Source organism: Heliconius melpomene, chromosome 18 (assembly GCF_056956725.1).
Source record: "Heliconius melpomene rosina isolate 202511_hmr_F chromosome 18, ASM5695672v1, whole genome shotgun sequence".
NCBI lineage: Eukaryota > Metazoa > Arthropoda > Insecta > Lepidoptera > Nymphalidae > Heliconius > Heliconius melpomene.
The window spans coordinates 14,796,408-14,818,104 of NC_140406.1; the positions used below are offsets into that span (position 1 = coordinate 14,796,408).

Consider the following 21,697-nt stretch of genomic DNA (forward strand, 5'->3'; position numbering starts at 1 on the left):
TATCTACTTAATAGAGTAGAATATATAATATACTAAGTAATAAATAAAATTATTTTGAGGCCGTAGTGGGTTCGATTCCCAGTCGAGGGAACAAATTATTTCCACTCATTAGTAACAATACCAAGCAAAAATGATTCTGCAAGTAAGGAACTGAGTGTCTTCACACTAGGTTCTCTGTCTGCTTTGATTGTTATTTTTAAAATAATTATTTTTTCTAATACAAATTTCCATAATAGGCTACGAACACCTAGTGGAAAGAGCAGAGGATAATTCGGAAGATGAATTTATGTATGAAGCGGAACAAACAGATATCTCTCAAGGCACTGGAGAATCAGTTACTGACGCACCAAAGAAAAAGAATAAATCTAAACCATTGCAATATTTATCTGATGAAGAAGTCGACCCATTAAATCTTGATGATATGAAGAGGTCAGAGAAACATGAAAGACCTCACAGCAAAGAACGAAGGAAAGAAAAACATAAATTAAAAGCGGGAACATTGAAAGATACTGATGAAAGTAAAGAACATAGTCAGGAGAAGATCAAGGAGATACGTAAGAAGGAAAAGAAAAAAGAAAGAAAAGAGCGCAAAAAAAAAGATAAAATGGCGGCTTCTGAAGTGGGAGGTACTACTCAAAATTTAAAAGGACTGTCTAGGCTCATTGGTATGAAAGTAGAGAGACAAGATGATATAATAAACCTGACAGACACTTCTACTCCGGTCATTAATCTGTGCGCGTATGACAGTGATTATGTTAGTCAGGAGAAATCGTCAGTCAACTCAGAGGGTAATGATCCCAATGTGTTATTTGATGGTTTATATTCCATGGACGAAATTAAATCGCCAGAAAGGGGTATACTGACCAATAATATAGGTCTTAACAAAACACACAGCACACCTAACTTAGCTCTATCAAAGTGTCAAGGCATAGTTAACCGACCCAATGCACCATATCAAGCTAATAACCAAGTAAAGAAAAGTATCAAGAAACTCCTTGAGTTCAGGAAAAATAAAAATTCCAATAGTAATACAGCTAATACAAACTTCAAACCCGTATCTTTTCCAAATAATTTAAAAGTCAGTCCATTAATATCACAGAAAGGCAATAGTAAAGAAAAATGGAAACTTTCGCTTGTTTCAACAAGTGATCATAATGACTTTGTAAAAAGTTATGGTCACCATGGTAATGTGGCTGATTATAAGAAAGTTGTTGCTGAACCAGTTGAAGTATTCTTCCCACCTACTAACACTATTCAAAAAGCAAACTACAGTGTTACTGAAGGGAAAAAATCTCTTCAATATGCTCCTTATCCAATAAAAAAAGTATCTCAGCCAATAATTAAACAAAGCAATGCAAGTGACATTAATCAGTCAAATCCCAGACCATTCAAAGCAAGTATACTGAATACAGAATCATCCAGTCAAAATCAATATAAGGAATTTCTAAAACGAAGAACTTCAGTTGTTATTAAAAAACAACCAACAAAAAGCTGTTCTGATACTTTAAGTCAGATACAGTTTCAAGAGTTTCTCAGAAAACAATCTGCCACTCAAGCGAACAATGTAGAGAGGATACAAGGGTCCACAGTAAAGCAATATCAAACAAAAAATACACAAAATGACGCTCAGCAAAGTTTATCAAATAGCAAGCATAGTAATATGCTCAGCCAAGTACATAGTAAAAACTTTCTTAAAGAATTACGAGAGTCTGCAAATGCTGGTACAACTAAAGTTGTGTCAAGTAAGTCTCAACAAATCACAAAATCTATTCCAAAACAACAGAAGACAGTCGATAACGCGCCAAACACATTCTCTCGTCGCAATTACTTACACAAAACTAAACAAAATGATAATAAAATTAAACTTAATCCAAACTCAACGAAACCAAATATGAGTATTTCTGTGGAAGAAATGCAAAAACTTGGTGTTGATTATAATAAAGTATCAAATTTACAAACAAAAGGCGGAATTGTGATATCGAGACTTGATGTAAAGAGTAAATCGAGTAATGTATGTGTTAAGCCTGTTTCAAATAAAGTGGACATTTCTAATAGCTTATCGCAACAAAAATCAACAACTTCAGTGTTTAATCAACATCCAATAATGAACCATATATTGTCAAGCAACGAAACGTACGGAGTAAAGCTATCAAGTGGCAACGAAAGCAAAAATACTACGCAAAGACAAATTGTCGTTCCAAATAGCAATTTATCGGAAAAAGATCAAAATGATTTATTGCTATTGTTACGGCAACAATCTAAGATGAACGTCAAACCCACACCTAAGGCTGAAATTGAAAATAGCACTACATGTTCAAATTTGAAAGTGTCAAATATCGATACGGATTTAAGTAACAGTAATTTATCAATAGGTTGCCAAACTCTTAACACTAATTTATTAAGCAAACAAGTAATAACTCAGTCGGTCGAAACTTCAGTCATTAAAACAAATGATAATTTGTCCATTACGGCTTCCGAACCAAAGAAATCTCGCAACCAAGGAAATAGTAAAAATTCAAAACAAAGTTCAAATAACGATAATACAACGTCTGACTGGGAGAGTGTAATGAATGCTCTCTTAGCTCACAAGACACCTAGTAGAGGTCCGAATGCTTTGGACGTAGCCCTTAAAAAAGATTCATTTGAGAGAAGACATTCAAATGATACTAAAACAATAACACAATACTCTGCTCCTAGTGCTATATCTGACCGAAGTCTTTTAAAACATTCCACTACAAAATTACCTTCAACTAACACTAGTTCTTTACCGAAAAAGCAAAATGCGCAAGATTTTAAACCGCGATCCGAAAAGAACATTACTAAATTGGTCAATACTAAGGAAAGTCAAATAGAAATATCTAAAAGAAGTGTTATAAAGAAATGTGAGAAGCACATTTCGAGTGTCATTCAAAATAGCAGTGATCCATTTATATCGGGGATACCGAATTCGGATTTCGATTTATTAGGAGATTTAATGGACGATGACTTACGGCAGGAGATTGGGGAGCTGTTGGCAGATGATGAGGCTTACGGAATGCCAACATCGACAAAGATAAAAAGTATGCCTAGTGACTTATATTTGAATGCTAATAAAACGAATACGACGCCTGTACGAAAACCGCAGTTAATCATCGACGGACGACAAACTAAAAATCAACGTGGTTCCATAATTTCGTCGAGCTTGTCTAATCGTAAGGAAGATTTGCATATTAAATCAAGTAATGTAGTAGCACCAACAAAATCAAACTGTAGTGCATCAAATCAAAACTCAAAGCTACGTATAATTTCTAATGAATTAGTAACTTCACCTATGCTAGCTAAAAACTCAAATACACAAAGCTGCAGCAAAATGCATTTAAACAATATTGCAATAAATAGAAATGCAAATGATCATAATCCCATGGTCGTGAATATGAACAGCAATCCTGTGGAATTGGTAAAAAGTAATGGCGGCGTGAACTTTGAAATTGAAAATGCAGATATACCAAAAGTTGAAATGAGTAACTTGAATGTATTTGATCCTACACAAGTCGTTCTCACAGTACCGCAAAGTGCCCCAAATGTAATGTTAATAAGCAATGAAGTGATTTATAACCCGTATACAATACAACATACAGTTAATCAAAACTGTACTGGTTTTGAAAATAATTCTTATTTGACCCTCAATCAAAATCCGTCAAATGTAACATTGTTCAGTAGTCCAACATACCCTGTGATCTTTGACGGTGCTGTCTCAGTTCCTATTATACAAAGTGTGCCGACCAATATAACTGTGGTCCCTAACATTACCTTAAACACACTATCAGCGCCTGTTAACACAAATTTAGAACAGCAGGCTTTCGTCAAGTGTGACAAGTTAGAAAATCCGACCTATGTGAATAATGAAATTCTCAATACTAATGTTAAACCTGAGCATCAAATTATATCACAAGTGTCATCCTCTACAAATGCTGATATAAAGGAAAAATCGTCACAAGATTTACAAGCAAATCATAGTATTGATGAAAGTTCAGAAAAAAATATAACCGAGGAACATACTCATTTTTTAAAAGATCAATCACCACCACCATCACCATTAGTAAACTTAAAGGAGGATTTTGGTAATATAAGTTCACATATTTATTTACATAAAGTTACGGGTTTAAATAAAATACAAAATGAATCTTCGAATATTCAAGAAAATAAATATATTTCCGATGATATATTACCAAACAATGAATACACAGAACAACATATTACGGAGTCTATAAGTACAGATCAGAAAAGAATACAATTGAAACGTATGCAAATATTAAATAGAAAATTTTGTCATCGTTACGATAATAATCCAATTGCTCTTGCTTACGAACCAATTAACGTGGCAAGTCTAGAATCAGAACAAAAGAAAACTAATTGTGAAGATGAAAGTGATAATAAAATTGTCAATAACATTGTAGATATTGAGAGTGTATTAACAAAAACAAATGAAAATGATAATGTACTTCAAACTCGTGATAATATAATATCAAATGTGAAAAATGCTAAATTTGAAGAACGTGTAACTAAAGTCCTAGAAAGCATCGATCACAATTCAAAGTGTCGTCGGATCCTTTTACGATCTTCGAATAATTTAGTCAATACTAAAGTGGAATCTAGCACCGTCTCAAAGTTAAAAACATCAAAATTATGCAAAAAAATTAAATTGGCTAAAAAAGCCTTTCAACCAGACAGCTTAAAACTTAGGCTTAAGAAAATTTCGAAAACGAAAAATGTTAAATCTCATAATTTAATTAAAGTACCTTTAATGCATACATCAAAAGACGAAGAAAATCAGGATGCCAATAGGGACAATCACAATGTACCTTTTATGGACATAGAAGACCAAATACCACAATCTGTTATTCAAAACTCTAGCAAGGAAATAATTGAAAAACCTTCAATTAATAATACTTCAAAAGACCAAAACCAAATCAATAATTCAAAACATAATGACTCTTTAAAACCTTGTACTATTTATAAAAGTAGCGTATCTCACTTAAGAAACGAACTAAAAAATAATAAAATTAGCGATAAAAACGCTGATGAATGCATAAAAGAATCTAATATTACTGATAGCATCTTAAAATCTGTAGGACAACCCAATGTCCCAATTTCGACAAATATAAGCAATGGTCTTGGTAAAATCAGGAACGATATCACTCATGAAATTGATAAAGATAAAAATGTAAAGCAAAATACACTGATAACAGACATACACAACGTTAAAAAATCAAATATTTTAAAATATGAAGATAAAATTATATTTGATGAATTACCAAATAACAGTAATGACCCATTAATAAAGTGTGTTCGAGTAAAGCTTCCCAATGGAAATAGTTTCAAGGTTACAATTTCTGGAAAATTAAATGTTGAAATGGATGAAATATTCGAAGAACCCACCATTAAAGCCATGATTTTAAAAAATATAAATAATAATAAAAAATGTACTTTAAATGTTAAACAAGTCAAGGTAAAGTCTCAAGCCAAAGCATCTACAGTTACCACCCATATTCAAGATGTGTCTCATTTGAAATATTCAGAACAGGAAACTGAAACTATAGATTTAGTAAGTGATGATGAAGAAAGTAATCTTGAAACCTTCCAAACAGAATTTGGCATATATAATTGTAGTTGTGTTGATAAAAATATATTTTTAAAACATCAAGAAAAACTATTACAAAAATGCTTAGTAAAACTGATTAACTGTAGAACTTTAAAAAATATATCCATATCAAATTTACCTGAGAATATTTTGCCAGAAGAGAAAACGCAAGACTGTGATGAAGACTGCATTATCATAGATGATTCCTCTAAAGATGTCAATGATATCGTTTATAAAAATGATTATTGTAAAAATGAGAATGAAGACAACAAAGACAATATCAGGTTGACTGAAAATGAAGATATTTTAGAAGATGCATTAAATGATCATAGTGAACAAGTAAGAAAAGATAATAGTAATAAATCTAAAGATTCGTATATCGAGAACATTAATATATCTAATGATATAACACGCAACAACAACGATACGCCTATAAACTTTCAATTTATAGACAAAGAATGTGTTCTGAGAATCGATAGATGTGACAATCTCATAGAAAAATTAAAAGTTCAGAGAAATCATTGTTTTATTAATTTAGTTAGATGCGACAATATTTTCAAAAACCAATTGAATGCTAATCGTTCAAATACAGAAGCAAGAGCAAGATCAAATGACAACGAAACTGAATATATATCTCTAAAAGAACCGTATTTACAAGAAAAATCTTTGCAAGAAACATCTGAACTACAAATATCTTTACAAGAAGCATGTTTACAAGATATATTAAATGACAAATTGTCACAAGAAGCACCTGTACAAGAAGCATCTAAAATAAAAAAGGAACATCTAAAAGGAACATCTTTACAAGAAACATATACACAAGAAGCTTCTGTACAAAGTACATACTTACAAGAATCATCTTCACAAGTAGTATCTGTACAAGAAACATTCTTAGCAGAAAAGCCTCAAGAAGATGCATCTACAAAAGAAACATCTTTGCAGATAGGATCCTTGCATCGATCTGAATCTCTTTCAATTTTAAATAACATTCTCACTATCGATGAAAATAAATCCGAACGTTCTTCTTCATCACTAATAGAAAAGTTTGAATTTCCTCTGATTTTATATAACAAACCGAATTATAATTCGTTGAAACATGCTTTGGAGCCGGACTTCGAATGTTGTGCAGAATGGTGTATGACAAAATTAATAATCACTGATAAAAGATATATTGATAATAAATTATTGTCTTATGATTTACATTTCACAGCCTTAAGTAAATCAAAATGTGATGATACGTCAACTGATTATGAAAGTGACGTTGAAAGTAATATATCTACAGATTCTGTACCTGTTGAACAAAATCAGGAAAGGTGTCATAATGTACCTAGCCTTACTAAAATAATAGCTAATTATTTTGCAACGAACATGGAAGTAATTGAGAAATTAATAGTTGCCAAAAGAGATAATAAAATAAAATCTAATTCTTCTCCTTTGAAAAGAAAAATTGTACAAACTTTAGATTGGCATTGTCATAAAATTTCGAAATTTGACTCCAGCATGCCAAATACCTGCAAGATTTTCGAAAGAGAAATTCAAAATAGCACATTTATTTGTAGTAATATCAGTAATATAAAGTTATTAAAAGATATTGATTCAGATACATCAGATGTAATATTAAGTAATGAATTGAGTCTTCACAAAAATATTCATTATAGTGAGTGCTCTATAACTGAACCTAATATTACATCAAGTCCACAAATCCTCAAACAGTATAACAAATGTAATATTGAATCTATAGATGAAGTTGCAATACAGACTAAAGAACAAGAACAAGGAAATTTCATAAAACTAGAACAGGTGTCTGAAGATTTGGAACCTGTAGAAAATTTTTACTCTAAACATACAATTAAAATTAACCATCGATCTGATGACGATGAAATACATTTAACAACTAAGGGAAATTTAGATAATATTAGATTGCGTAATAACAATCAATCACCTGATAAAAACAATCATCCATCGATTATTTTATCTGACATTACTACTTTACTTGGATCTAAGAAAAATGAGACGTGTAAATCTGTTTCAAAAGTTCAGTTAGGCTCTACAAAAAACGATCCTTTGTCAATATTCGTCCCAGTCTCAATTGAAGCTACGAAAGATAAAATAATCCCCGAAAAGAAAACCAATAAAATATTAATCCCAGATAAAAATGATATTTCTACTAGTAATGTAAAAAATAATAATTTAAGTGTTTCTGACAAAATTGATGTAATTGTATCCAAAGAAGGCATTAAGAATAAAAATATTAGAATAAACAATGAGGATCTTTTATCTAATTTTAATAAGGAGTACTTAAGTCAAACTACCAGAGAAATTTTAGAGACACAAGGGAAAAGTAACAAAGGCATATCTAATATTGCTACTTTTGTTACTAAGACTGACAAGTTAGATGTTTATGAAGAACATAATGCTGCAAAAATTAAATCAACCATTAATTTAATTCGTAAAAGAGAGATAAATCATGAAGACGTTATAACAAAAAATAATTTTACTTATGACAATGAACAAAATACCACAGAAATGAGGGATTTAGAAATATTACATGTACATAGAAATAAAAATTCACAATTTAGAAGAGATGAAAGCAATAACACGGGAAATAATGAAAAAATGCCTGCCGCTGATCAAAATGCTCAGTCAAATATCGAAATAATTAGTAACAATGATGAATTATGTAACGCAGAGTACACCGATATCATAAGCAGTGATAGCCAAAATGGTTCTCAATGTATAACTCACAATAATAATAAGCAAAAAAATGTGACTCTCGTTTACAAAGGTGACTCTAGAGTTATTGTAAATGGTTCTATGTATGAAGATCCCGTCATTGGCACGTGTTATATATTTCCAATATTAAATAGAGTGACGATAACAGATGACGTTCATATTGATGACGATGCTTCGGTTAATGGTGTCGAAACTGTGGTAGATAAAGTTTTTACCATTCATAATAAAGTCGAGAACGAAGCAAATTTGGAATCTTTAAAACTCAACGTCAATGTACCTAAAAATACCTATTCTAAGCAAAAAATACATGCCAATTTGAGTGTACGTTCAAGAATGAGTAGAACAAATTTAAAACGTAAAATATTAGAATATGACAATAATCCTTATAAGAAAAAATACCGAAAGAGTAAAAATATTGATAATCCGAAATTAACTAGTACTTTGTCAGATACAGCATATGGGAAAGAGTATAAGAATCTTTTTAAATATTTGAACTCTATAAAGTTTTCTTTCTCACGACCTTTTCATAAAGATTATATAGACGTGTTCGATACATTAAAATGTTGGCCTATATTGAAAGTTCATATTGACGAAGAAGCTAAAAATGAATATAAACATTTGTTATTTATAGATAATGATATTGAAACAAAGAAGCAACTCGATCCTTTACGACAAACATTAGCTGAAGAAATATCATCAGAATATGTTGAACCTCAACTTACCAGTGACCAAATTAATGAAACTAATTTTAGTATGGGTTTTGGTGAGGGGTCCGACAGAGTCATTCTAAATTCAGAAGATGGAGATAAATTTTCAAAATTTTCGGCTGCGACTCTGTCGGACGTAAAACAATGTCAGCCGTTTTTATTGTCCGACAACTATGAGAAATGTAATGAATTACATGAATCAAAAGTTAAGCAAATGGAAACATATAATCGTTTCTTTTCTTACCTTAATTTAAGAGATAAAGTACGATCGTTTTTTAAAAAAACTTCGTTGGATTTACGTTACAATTGGTTTTTAGAAAATAATAATAAAAAAAAATATTTGGACTTCGACAATAATAGTTTATACCCTTACGACATTTTTAGTACAGATTTTATTGAGCCTGCTTCCATTGAGACTTTAGTTAATGTGGTACAAGTAGGACAACAGCTACCTGTCAGTGCAGCAGCACAAAATCCTGTCACATGTGATCCAAGAGTAACACAAGTCACTGATGCAAGTCCTCAGTGTTCAGTAGAAAATAGTCCTCATGAAAATTCACAATCACCAGTCAAGACTGAATATACTGAATTAACTACTGCAGATATCAGTGTACCCTTACCACAAGAATACGAACGGCATACAGGATTGCAAGAGTGTTCAAAGGTACCGACTCATAACGAAAATATTCCTGTAGAAATAGAAGTATCTTCCGAAGGTAAAAGCAATATACACGAACAATTGTCCCAAACGGAGAACGATCATAATGGTAATGAAAGTGATAATTTGCAAGTTTTAGTCAATAAACACATTAAAGATATAGAATATTCATATGACTCCAATGAAAACACTACATCTGAAGAAGTTCAATCTAATTCTGAAGTTTCTTACGATAGTATGGATAAAAATGAAATGGAAACTACTCAAAAGCAACAAAATGGCACCGTTGAGAAAACTGACCAAATTGCCCATGCTATGAGTGCAGCCGGTATCACTCCTTCACCAGAACCTGTAATTGATTCTGAAGTACAACCTTCGGCAGATATGTTCTCCTCTAAAATATGTCAGAATACAACAACAACACTAAATAATTTTACCAAGACTTCTTCTATAAATGCATTGATGCTTCAACAAGCATTGGCTCAAATATTACCTCCGCCACTAAATCAAACAAATTCTCAAGAAAGTAACCAAGTGGGGTCAAATTCATCAGTGAGCTCGCAAGTTTTACATATAGTTCAAGGAAAAAATGCTAACGGAAACCAAATAACTGTTGTAGAAAATACCCAAAATTCTGTAATGAGCAATTCTAACACTCCTGTTTTACATATAGTCCAAAATAAAACGCCTAACAATAATATATCAAATACAAATAATGTTCAACATGCTAATACCTACAGTGGGATTTCTTTAGTAGATACAGGTTTACAACAAGGAAATAACCAACTTTTACACATCGTTAACACTGGCAGCCAAAAAAATAACAACACAGGACAAATATTAAAAAGAGTAAATCTATTAACAAATTTAGCTAATGTACAAGGAAGTACAGAACAAAAAATGGTTCAATTTGTTTGTAAATCTGCAGATGGAAAATCTATTCAGCTAAATGCCCCACATCAAAGAAGTATGGTATTGAGATTGCAGCCGTTTGAATCTCCAAACATTCAAAATAATTCAAAGACACCAGAAGGTCAAGATTTAAGTACTACGTCTAATAATAATAGTAATTCGGCAAATAAAGACTCCATGAATGGTCAACATGAGATTAAGTCTCGATCTGTGTACGAAGAAAATTATGCTAAGTTTATTCAAAACTCAAGTAATAAAACAGGCCCCGAAAAGTCTACCAGCCTACCTAAATTTAATCAAGCTTTCGGTAAACAAATTTTTCAAGATGGCAATCAGAAAACTATCGATCTAAATCCAAATAACTCTCACTTATCATCGATAAATAATGATCCGGAAAGTTCAGAATGTCAGTCTAGTGAAAACAATCTGAATTTGGAACATATCAGTCAAATAAGCAGCCCTCCATTATTATTACGAAAATCGCCTGCACCATCAACGCAAGCACAATCAAATATAGTGCAACAAATAAAACAGACTATTGCACCTATGATGCATGGTGGTGTTATTTATACCCGTCAGATACCTGTTAATATAGGAGGCGGACAAACTATAAACTTGATAACTGTACCCAGTACGGAACTTGTAGACGACTCCAATCAAAAACAACAGGGAGATATGAAATTTATAAATCAAAGTGAAGTGGAATCACCAATCATTAAAATTATTCCTCAAAATCAGAATATTCAAAATAGTCAAAATAACGATATGACTTCAGACGAAAGTAATAATAATCATTCAAGTACTACTACTAATGAAAACACTCAAAATTTTCCAGCTCAACATCAGCCCGTGTTAACTCAAATGCGAATAAAATTACCAATGCTAAGTAAAGCTCCCCAAATGGTGTCAGGTGCTAGAGTAGTGAGGCCATCTTTCTTTCAAATACAACGTAATGTAATTGGCGGTGCCAATCAACCTGTCTATCAGCAATTAGTTTTGACTGCAGCTCCGCCGCTTGGACAACATACAATTCGCTTACCACAAACACATACAAGGCAAGTAAAAGTAGCTAGTGAAGGACAATCCTCTTCCGAATCTCAAATGAGCTCCTCTACACTTGAACAATTACGAGAGTTCGACATGGTGCTGGAACAAGTTAAGGAAAGAAGCACTGTTCAACCTAATACTAATAATAATTCTTGCAAACTCCAAACGTCTTCGTCGGATACGACAGATAGTACATCAGTAACATCAACGATTACCGAATCTACACAGCAAATTTTGTATTCAATAGGAACAAATCAGTCACTGAATGTTGCTTATGTCAATAGAAAACCAACAACATCAACAGCTTATGTTCGATCACCTGATTCATCGAATGCGATCGACTCGCCATCTTCCTCGACTCATTCTCAAACTCCTCATACTGTGACAGGTGAATCAACATCAAGCGAAGTATCTCAGCAAAGTCAACCAAAAGCAGCTAAAATAGGATCCAAGTCCAAGTCCAGGCCAAAGTCTTCATCGCATCCACCAAATTCATTGAAAATAAATACAGTTCCTCCAAAAACATCGACTCAGAAGCCCCTTGAAGATGAACAAACTACACAAAGGATTCTTTATATTCTTGCTGAATATAAAGAACAGGTGGAAAATTCTCCTGACAAAGACAAACCAGCACCAAGGAGGCGATCAAATCCGCCATCGAACCCATCGGGGTCGTCAAAGCGTAAAAAGAGTTCCAGTAGTTCTCGACGACCAGGAGTTCGCGACATGAGTCCCGTCCAAGGAGATGACACGTGTCGAACTATGGGGTCAGAGGATAGTAGTTGTGGTACTTCTCAAGGAGATTGTACTGAAAATTGCTTAGAACCACATTCTCCTCAAGATAGTCCACGTAAAGTGGTTAGAAAGCTCACTTTTGAAAATGAAACTCCTGCTTCAACACAACCGAGACAACAACCACAGCGTAACGTCATTGTTGCCGACGGCCAAACTATCACTGTTTCGAGAGGAACGTCTGGCAAACCTACAACTGCTGTTTTAATGCCTGCTAATTATATCTTACCAGTTTCTATGGTTAAAGGTGGTCAACAGATAGCTATAGTGACAAACCGTGGCCCCAAGTTACTCACTGTGGGTGGTGAGACGGGTAATGCACTTCTATTGCAAAGACTAATCGGCACGGCTGGCTTAAAACCAGTGTTAACGCGTCCCGGAGTTCGTCATGTTCGTCTGCCTACTACAGCCCTACACAACCTTCAAGCCTTTAATTTCACAACAACAGCCACCGCACATCCGCCAGAAAACGTGGCTTCACCAGCGCCCGCGCATACACCACCTGAGTTAATCGATAGCAGAGCGAGCACCTCACCTTGGGCTGACCGTGAATCACAAGAAGTTAAACCAGAACGAGCTTCGAGTCCAGAGGGCTCAGAGCCGTGGCATTTAACCGCTGACCCCAACGATTATTCATATGAAGAAACAGTTCGGACAGAAAATATGGACAGGACCGTACTCGTAAGTATGACTATCTCTACTTATATATACTTTGAATAACTCAGTATAAATATTGGTAATTTCGAAGTTTTTGAACCTCGTCAGACATGTGTCATTTCAAACGACTTTCAAACGATTTTGAAACTTCAGGACGCGATCCCAGATAGATACAGTCCCGATATGGAGGCGCAAAGGATATTTGATAAGATGTTCGACGTTGACTCGAAAAGGTCGTACATCGTAGATTCTCAAGATGAGACGTCTCGTTGCGCATACGATATTGACGCGTCAGATTGCGACGATAAGGCCTACCACCAGGTGATCATACCGTGTCCTTGCTAGGAAAAGTCGCCGCTTAAAAACGACTCTGAAGAGATCTACTTAACTATAATTTATTTCACTCCACCTTAATTAAGTACTACACGCTAACGTGCGCTGGAATTCAAATATTATGCAACATAAAATGGATCTCTTTCAATGAAGTTGATTTCAGATGTGACTTTATTTTATGAAGGACACGATATCGTAGAACTGACGCCGACCCCCTCAAACTTAGAAAGCCTCTTAGTAGACATGCACGCCTCAGTTTCTTTTAACCGCTTTTCTTTCTTTCGGTGTTAGTTTGCCGAAAGGACATACAAATAGACGCGACAAGTGCTTTATCTGGAACAGATATTTAAATAAATTATCAATTTAAGTTTCTTTTATAAATTTGAATACTATGACTATTTCAACATTATTATCAAGAGACGCTATGCTTGGCCAGCTTTGTTTAAAACTACGTGCAGCATTTTATATAATTCTCAAAAATCATAAAATGACTCACAAGAAGTTGTCGCTTCTATAACATATATAAGGCATTCTACATTCGAATCAAAGAAAGTCCATAGTGTTAAGTCTCATAAATGTCTACCCAGTCATTGTAATGGTAATTGTATTTTAATTTCTATATTTTATTCCTTTTCCTTCGGAAATTGTTTTTAAACGTTTCGTATCGCTTATTTTCGAATCTTTTACGTCTTTTGTATATTCCAATTTGGATTTGAGATGTGTTTAATTTTGCATGTAGCAGTTCCTCGATTACTACGTAGTCCGAAGCGAACCGCATCATCGTGCATGAAACTCATCTTCATTTGGACGACAGTACTAGATCCTTTGTTACGTAAATGTGTTGTAGAATAAACTTTACTAGACAATCATAATATGTATTCTTTTATTACAACAATAACTAACACTCAAAATACTATATGACACTAATTTAGTTCTAATATTTCCTTTCTTCTAGATAGGTATACTTGAAAATTATTAAGTAAAATATTAAAAATCTAATCTAAAAGCGTCTTCATAGCTTTAAATGCTTATGTCTATAACAGCGTAATCGTATAAGTGTTATGTAAAGTGTATACATTATGAATACATGAAGCTTTAGCCGTTTTCGTCTATAATTGCCTACTTGGTAAAATAATTTTATAAAATTCATATGATTTTGATAGAGGTATATTATACAGGTGGTTCACAAAAGGGACGGTCATCGTCAACATCGTCTCGCTCACGTATCGGCTGCAGCGCTCAGGCACAAATATGCCATACTGGAACATGAACTACGATTACAAGTAGGTATTCAACAAAACTTTCAACGAACAGAAGAAAAAGATGTTTTGGACGAGGCAAAAGAAAACTAGAATTAAGCTTTCTTAAATTTTATTTTTCTGTCTCTTTTGTTCACATCTTATTATCCTTCATCTTTTTTCTTTTTTATATTAATTGAAAAATAAAAAATCTAAGACAATTTTTTATATATACTTTTGTTTACTTACATCACACTCATTTTGCCTTCTTACACCATCTTTCTTTTCTTAATCATCAATCATTTTTATAATATTATTAATCTTAATTAACATGAACCATTAAACAGTTTTTTAAAATGCTCACGTTAAAATTAATTTTAATTTTGTGAAATAATTTAATTTTATAATTTACTATATATTTTTATTTTTACAACAAAGGTTTCACAAATGTATATTTAAACTCATATATCATTTAAATCTCATCAACTTTGTAGCAATTAGACATTTATAATTTAATTTTTTTTTAACGATCATTCAAAAGAACCCTTGGCTCCAGGGTACTGGTTTTTTGCAGAAATCACTTTCGGAAGAATGCGAAGACCTCGGCGTGGATTCACCATCAGCATCGGAATTATTCCCCGAAGCTGAACTGCTTTTTAGTTCGTCGCCAGCTCATGATACTCAGCAACATTCTCACACGCGTAAGTTTTTTTAGATTATAACATAATTAGGACACTCAGTTCCCCACTTCTAGCCGAATTTCATAATTACCGTGAATTAAACAATATAATGGTTGTTTAGTAACTCTTATGTATTAATTTACTTTCGATTATTTGTTACTAGTAAAACTAAAAGTAGGTAAGTATTTTATATTATTTAGTCTATATTATGTGCTAGGTGCATCCTAATGTCGCGCTTTAATTATTGAAACAAATACATATTGGGCACACTCAATGCTGCGCCCTAATAATGAAATAAAAATAGTAAATTTCTTATTAAATATGTTGCCTTTCTAGCCCAACCAACAGTCCTCAACCAAAGTGGCATACCGCAACCAGACATAGATGATCAAATAGCAACAGACCATCTCCTCCAAAGCGACATAGATGATCAGCAAGACTTGGGAGTGACTCTCGGGTTAGATGAGGGTATAGTGACAGTCAGTGAGGATGGCATGCAAGCGACTATAGCGCTGGACCAGGAGGAATTTGCTCGGTCTCATCCGAATACGACGTTTCATAGTGAACCTAGTGAGGAAACTGAGGTAACAGTATATGCAATACTTATGTGAAGATACACCGTTGTACCCTTTACTAGAGAAGAGAATTTATATAATTTGGAATGTTCACACCACTTCACGTTCACCTCCTTATGGAAATCAAATCCACAACACATCTCATTAAAATTATCTCAAGCTATTTGTGGTTATTTTTGATTTGAACAATTCATTGTTAAAGTTCTATGAATTATTAATTGTATGAAGTGTATTATTTAATCAATGAATAATTAATATGTGGAAAAGATTATTTATATATTAAAAGTAGAAAATTGTTTCTATTTATGCTAATATTTGAAATACTTTTTATTGTTTATAACCATTTTTTTTTAATAGAAGACTAAACTTATGTTTCTTTCGTAGTTTATGTATAGTTAGCGAACAAAACAATGTTTAAGTTTGGTATGTAGACATATGGATACTACAATTAATCTGTATATCTATTTAATCAATTCTGTTTTACACAACTAGCATTACTTTTACCAGGTCCAGCCATTCACAATAACTGGGCTAAAAGGGCGTCACATAACGTCAACTATCTTCCACGCCGGTCGGGCGCCGGCCACAGTACTCGTCACAGCTCCTCAAACCACTGTCATATCTCAAGCAAACCAAGAAAACGTACATCATAGTGTGAAATATGCCAATATTGATCATATTATAAACTCCTCCCACGGTAACTTAAATCTAACAAAGTTTGACAACATATTGACTGATTCGAGAGAAGTTCATCTGTCTCATACAGCATCAGCTATAGTACACTCAACGGGAAATGCCACTCAAGTTATTAGAAGAGTTTGTTATGAAGACGATAGACGGGATGCTAGATATTTAATGGACGAATCAGACGGTCTTATAGCAGGTGATGATGCCAAAATGATAGCTGAGGATAGTTCAAGAGAAGCCACACTTGAATCCATGGCGGATGGTGATGAGGACAATTCTTCACCAGAAAGACATGCTGAACTGTTTTGGGAATCTAATTCAGCGTCAGAACGTTCAGAAAGAGGCCGCCATGTTGATTATAACTATAGTAGCGACAGCGAAAAATGCTGCAAAAGTCCGTTCGATGAAACAAATTCAACAGATTCCAGCGGCGTAGGAACTCATATGAGATTAGATTCTGTCATAAAGGAAGCTAGGTTAATAGAAAGAGCAGGCAGTGGTTCGTCTGACGATCATCCACCTTTAAGAACTTACCCGGCTAAACGTATGTACCATCATGCTGATGATGTGGAAAGAAGTCTCTCTGGGAAGACTAGAGCTGGTTTCCAGGAAGAAAGAGATTATAGGGCAGATAGCTTAGAAGTAAGGCGACGGTCGTCGGTCAGAGGGGTAGTGAAACGAGGCTGTCATTGCTGCAATGGATCTCCTGTACCGCCTAGACCAAAGAAACCTAAGAAGAAACCCACTATTGATTTTACTAATTAAAAATTGAAAACTATATATAAGATTTGTCTAAACAGAAAATTTAAAATAAAATTTATATCAAGGGTTGAACAAAATACGGACTATGACTAACACTGGACACAACATACACATATAATATATCTAGATTTGTGACTGTCTAAATATCAATTTTAGTATAATAATTATTATATCGCCACCTAAATGGCGGATAAATTACAGTATATTAGAGAAAATATAAAACTTATGGGATTCTTCCATTGTAGGCGTCGCGCCAGACTGATCGCGATCTCTTCGTAACGAGGTTTCTTAATGTATTATAAATAATGTTGTTAGTTATTGTTTTGTATATAAACAAATAAGCTTACGTTCATACTTACACGTGGACTTTTCGTTAGTGTTGTAGCAGTTTGAGTTTCACCGTCACCTATTAGTTCAAATTATTATTATTTTTCACTTAATTACCGACATTTTTATTGTTATTTCATGTAATATAACCATATATGATAAATGATAATTGATGTATGTGTATAAACGGTAGGCTAAGCTTATAGTGACAATGTCGTAGTGTAGATGAATATTATTGTAACCCCTTCTATATCTAGACTGACAGTTCTCCTTAAATTTGCCGCCATTACGATTTTATTATCTATTGTATTATATTAGATTTAATTGAACGGCAACCTTCCATGGGAAATGCACAAATTTGTGATGAGCTTTAACTTGGCTTATTTTTCTATGTTCAGTTTATTTGGAGCGCTTAGTTCGTTTGCGAAGGGTCAGGGTTAATATTTGTATTTAACGTTTATTACAACTATTATTGTTAAGTTAGGTGTGAATTTGAATTAATTTCCGTCGTAAGTGTGTAAATAATTTTCGTCCCCTACATTTAAGGGGTCTAGTCAACTCCGTTTTAGACTTAATACGCGGTATCTGTCTCAAGGGCTATAAGCCTAGTTTCATTTAGTATTTGACCGCTTTTGTATATACTTACTGACTCAAGGCCAGCGCCATATTGAGAATCGCAATTTGGGACTTGTATATAAAAATATATTAGATAATTTAGCGAGCTCGTTCTTCGACGGTCTTATAGTGAATTGTAACGTTTTACGTCCGACACCGGGCGGTACCATAGTTCATGTTACTTCTAGTAGTAAGATAGCGTTATTAGGTAAAGCTATGTGTATATGCCTTTAGCTTACAATTTGGATGGGTGGGCATTTTTTGAATTTGAGATACCCTGATGGTATTTGACTTCAGTCTAAAAGCACTCGTCCACTATCGGGGGCGGTCTCTGTGAGTTTTTTGAAAATTTATTATTATTTTCTGTCTCTAAACAAAGTCGTGAAAAGACAATTATTTCTGCCATTTCTAAGCGTAAGTTTGGATTTTTTTTATATTATCCTGTAAGTTGTTATTCGATATTGTAGACGTTTCGATATTACTCTGACTACAGTATTGCAATGTTTCGTTGTTTTCCAATTAGAATTAATAAAATATATTAGCATGTAAAAAACTCGATAATGTTTAGGAGGTATCATAATTATTTTTTATTGACCCAAAATGTGTTTTTGTGATTATTGGACTATTGTAAACATTAATTTAAAATGCTACAGAAAATGATCATTAAAATTTATCTATTAAGGTCTGTTTTATTTATCCCGTTTATGCACTTTTTGTCCTACATACGTAAATAGTTATAAATAATTATAAAAATCACCTAATGTTTAAGTCACAAGTAACATACCATACAGAGAGTCGGTATTTAATCTTAGGCAGAGGGAACCTAGCGTTTATGCTCCATTCCCCACTTTCTGCCGAATTTTGGAGGCATTGCGTGTTGAGTGGCAGAACTCAACGCCGCCCTTTGCCTCGACACCAGAGCGAAGAAATGGAAATATAAACGTAAATAAATATTTCAATTCCTCGAGTGGGGATCGAACCCACAACCGTTACAGTCACACCCTTGTGCCGCTGCGCCACGACTGCCTCATGTTCCTCCAGATTAGTTAATTTTATTTTATTTTGATCAGGTTTACTATAAGTAATGTAATTTTTCAACGATGACAAATTGTTTTGTGTCACATAAAATAAAACGGTTAAGAATAAAACCACACTCAAATTCCATTTTTCTAATCTTTTTATTCATATAGACAACTTTCTTTGATCTTTTATCTTCTTCATAACAGCTAGAACTTCTATTCTAAACTCCAGTCTCTCATCCTCCGAATATTTAACCACAGTTGGTAGAAGTGATGCAAAGAAAGCCTCATCTTCATTCATTATCCTAGGATCATTACATTCATCCATTTCTACATAATCTAACTCTGATTTATCATAGTCAATAGTTTTTGATGGTTCTTCTATATATTCTAGTTTCTTAGATTTTTTTGGAAGGCTAATATCAATATTAATATCAGTAGATATTTCATTAGGACTGTCTCTTTCAGTTTTAAACATGGCGATATCTTCGGAACTGTAATCTATGCAGTAGTCGTCGCTGAGTGACGCTACTTTGAGAAGGAATGTGAGGTGCTCGTGTAATACGTATTTGCGTTTTGGTTTCCCCATTTTAGTCTTCAACGTCTTAACAAATGTATCCCGTATGTTTGTCCATTTTGATTGTATTTTTTCACCTATAACATAATATGTTGATATTATTAATAGAACAAATTTTTTTTTTTTTTTACATATTAAATATGTATATTTTTCTAATCTTTTCTATAATATAAAAATGTTATTTAGGTATATAGTAGATACAAAGTAACTGTAAATATAAATATAGTTTCCATTCTATTCCATTCCATTTCGCAGAGGGAAAAGAAAACTTTAATTAAAAACAGTCGTGGAAGCCCTTTCAAAATTTTCTTGTATCAATAAAAATAAGAGATTACAGAAGAATACAGAACACTAATTTGATCGCTGTTCTATTATTTCTATAATTTTATAGATTCAAAATAAAATTATAAGTTTGATTGTATAAAATTTTGTAGGTATAGGTAAGATATAGGTATCACGAATTTATCTCCTTTAACTTGGAAACAATAAACCTAATTGTATGCAAACAATACTCCTTTAATCCATCTGCGTCAAAATCATACGTCACGGGAAATCTGACGTAACAAATGAAAACATATTTTATTATAATTTTCATTGTTAAGCCTAATAAAAGTGGAATTACTAATGTTTTTACCTTACCTTACTTACCTCACCTTACTTTAGATATTAAATAATATATTTCAATAAATTACATACTTGTAACTCGTTTCTCTTCGGGCGTCATATCCTCGTATCGTTCGTCTAACAGTGAAAACACTTGATTCCAAGCAAGCCGCCTTTCAACCCTGTCCTTATACGATTCTATTGTTCTATCCCACAAACAAGGCCTATCTTTAATCGCGTGTATTAATTCCACCACATCATATTTAAATTCACGCATTTTTTAATGTAAAATATAGTAATTTTATTATAACAATGCCTTACTTGGTAAAGTAAGTCAACGTGGCTGTGCGGTGTGCGTCAAAATGTCGGATCGTCTATTCTCGTCGGATTGTTGTCTCTTTCTAACAGTATAAGCAAGAAAGAGATGGTCAATCACAACCGAGGCCACCGGGCAACGACTCCGAATGGGTACGCCCGTCAAAAGCGTAATGGAAACCAGTTTTGTAGATCTTTAATTGTTAAATCTTTGTTACAGCTGAGAGGTCTTGTTAAATGGTCTTCGTGTCCATAGTCGTGAGCGTGACGGTGGTTTTTTATAATAAAAGACGTTTAATTTTTGTTTAAATTATAAATTTTACTATGATTATTATATTGGCGACAGGTGGTGGGTTCAATTATCCGCTCCAGGAAATTAAGTATCTAATATTTTCATTTTTCTTACTCAAACGCAATGCCTCCAGGATTCGGCGGAAAGTGTGGAATGGAAGTGGTTTAATGAGAACGGAGTGTGTCAACGCTAGTTTCCTAAGTGCGGGCTACAATGTAAAGACAAATAAACTTTTATTAGTCAAAAAATTTAAGTCATAAGTATTTGTTTCCAACATATTGGAATCGACCATAAGAATGAAATCATTGCAAAAATTGTTAATTTATACATATTAAAGATATTTCTTGTTATAAATATAGGGAAATATCTACTCGTTATAATGTTTGTCGATTAGCTTAGTTTCACTATTAGCTAAACTAACTATAGTTATTAACTTATATGAGTAACTTTAAATACAATATTTATATTATCAAAGTGTGAGATGACGATTCTAATATAAAAAATGACCAGACACTTCTGTTTATGTCAGTTTGTAAGCAAATAGCTAT

General features: G+C 33.3%; 2 protein-coding genes across 5 annotated transcripts in view; one reads left to right on the forward strand and one right to left on the reverse strand.

Annotated features, from left to right (window-relative positions):
* Positions 1–19,024, forward strand: part of LOC146529678 (uncharacterized) — a 30,344-nt gene extending 11,320 nt beyond the window's left edge. Inside the window, exons 12-17 of one of the 4 annotated variants that reach the window (XM_085202092.1) lie at positions 237–13,150; positions 13,280–13,447; positions 14,638–14,742; positions 15,254–15,398; positions 15,714–15,961; positions 16,460–19,024. In XM_085202092.1, the coding sequence (XP_085058218.1) occupies positions 237–13,150; positions 13,280–13,447; positions 14,638–14,742; positions 15,254–15,398; positions 15,714–15,961; positions 16,460–17,404 (14,525 nt within the window). In that variant the 3' untranslated portion in view covers positions 17,405–19,024. The remainder of the gene's footprint in view (positions 1–236; positions 13,151–13,279; positions 13,448–14,637; positions 14,743–15,253; positions 15,399–15,713; positions 15,962–16,459) is intronic. The other 3 variants (XM_085202093.1, XM_085202094.1, XM_085202095.1) reach the window with 3 other exon arrangements.
* A 478-nt stretch (positions 19,025–19,502) lies between these two features.
* Positions 19,503–20,914, reverse strand: LOC146529679 (uncharacterized). Its single transcript, XM_085202096.1, has 2 exons — positions 20,636–20,914; positions 19,503–20,016 (listed from the first exon to the last, which is right to left on the reverse strand). The coding sequence occupies exons 1-2, from the start codon at positions 20,817–20,819 to the stop codon at positions 19,526–19,528; spliced, it is 675 nt and encodes a 224-aa protein (XP_085058222.1). The 5' UTR covers positions 20,820–20,914; the 3' UTR covers positions 19,503–19,525.
* Between the last annotated feature and the right edge of the window lie 783 nt (positions 20,915–21,697).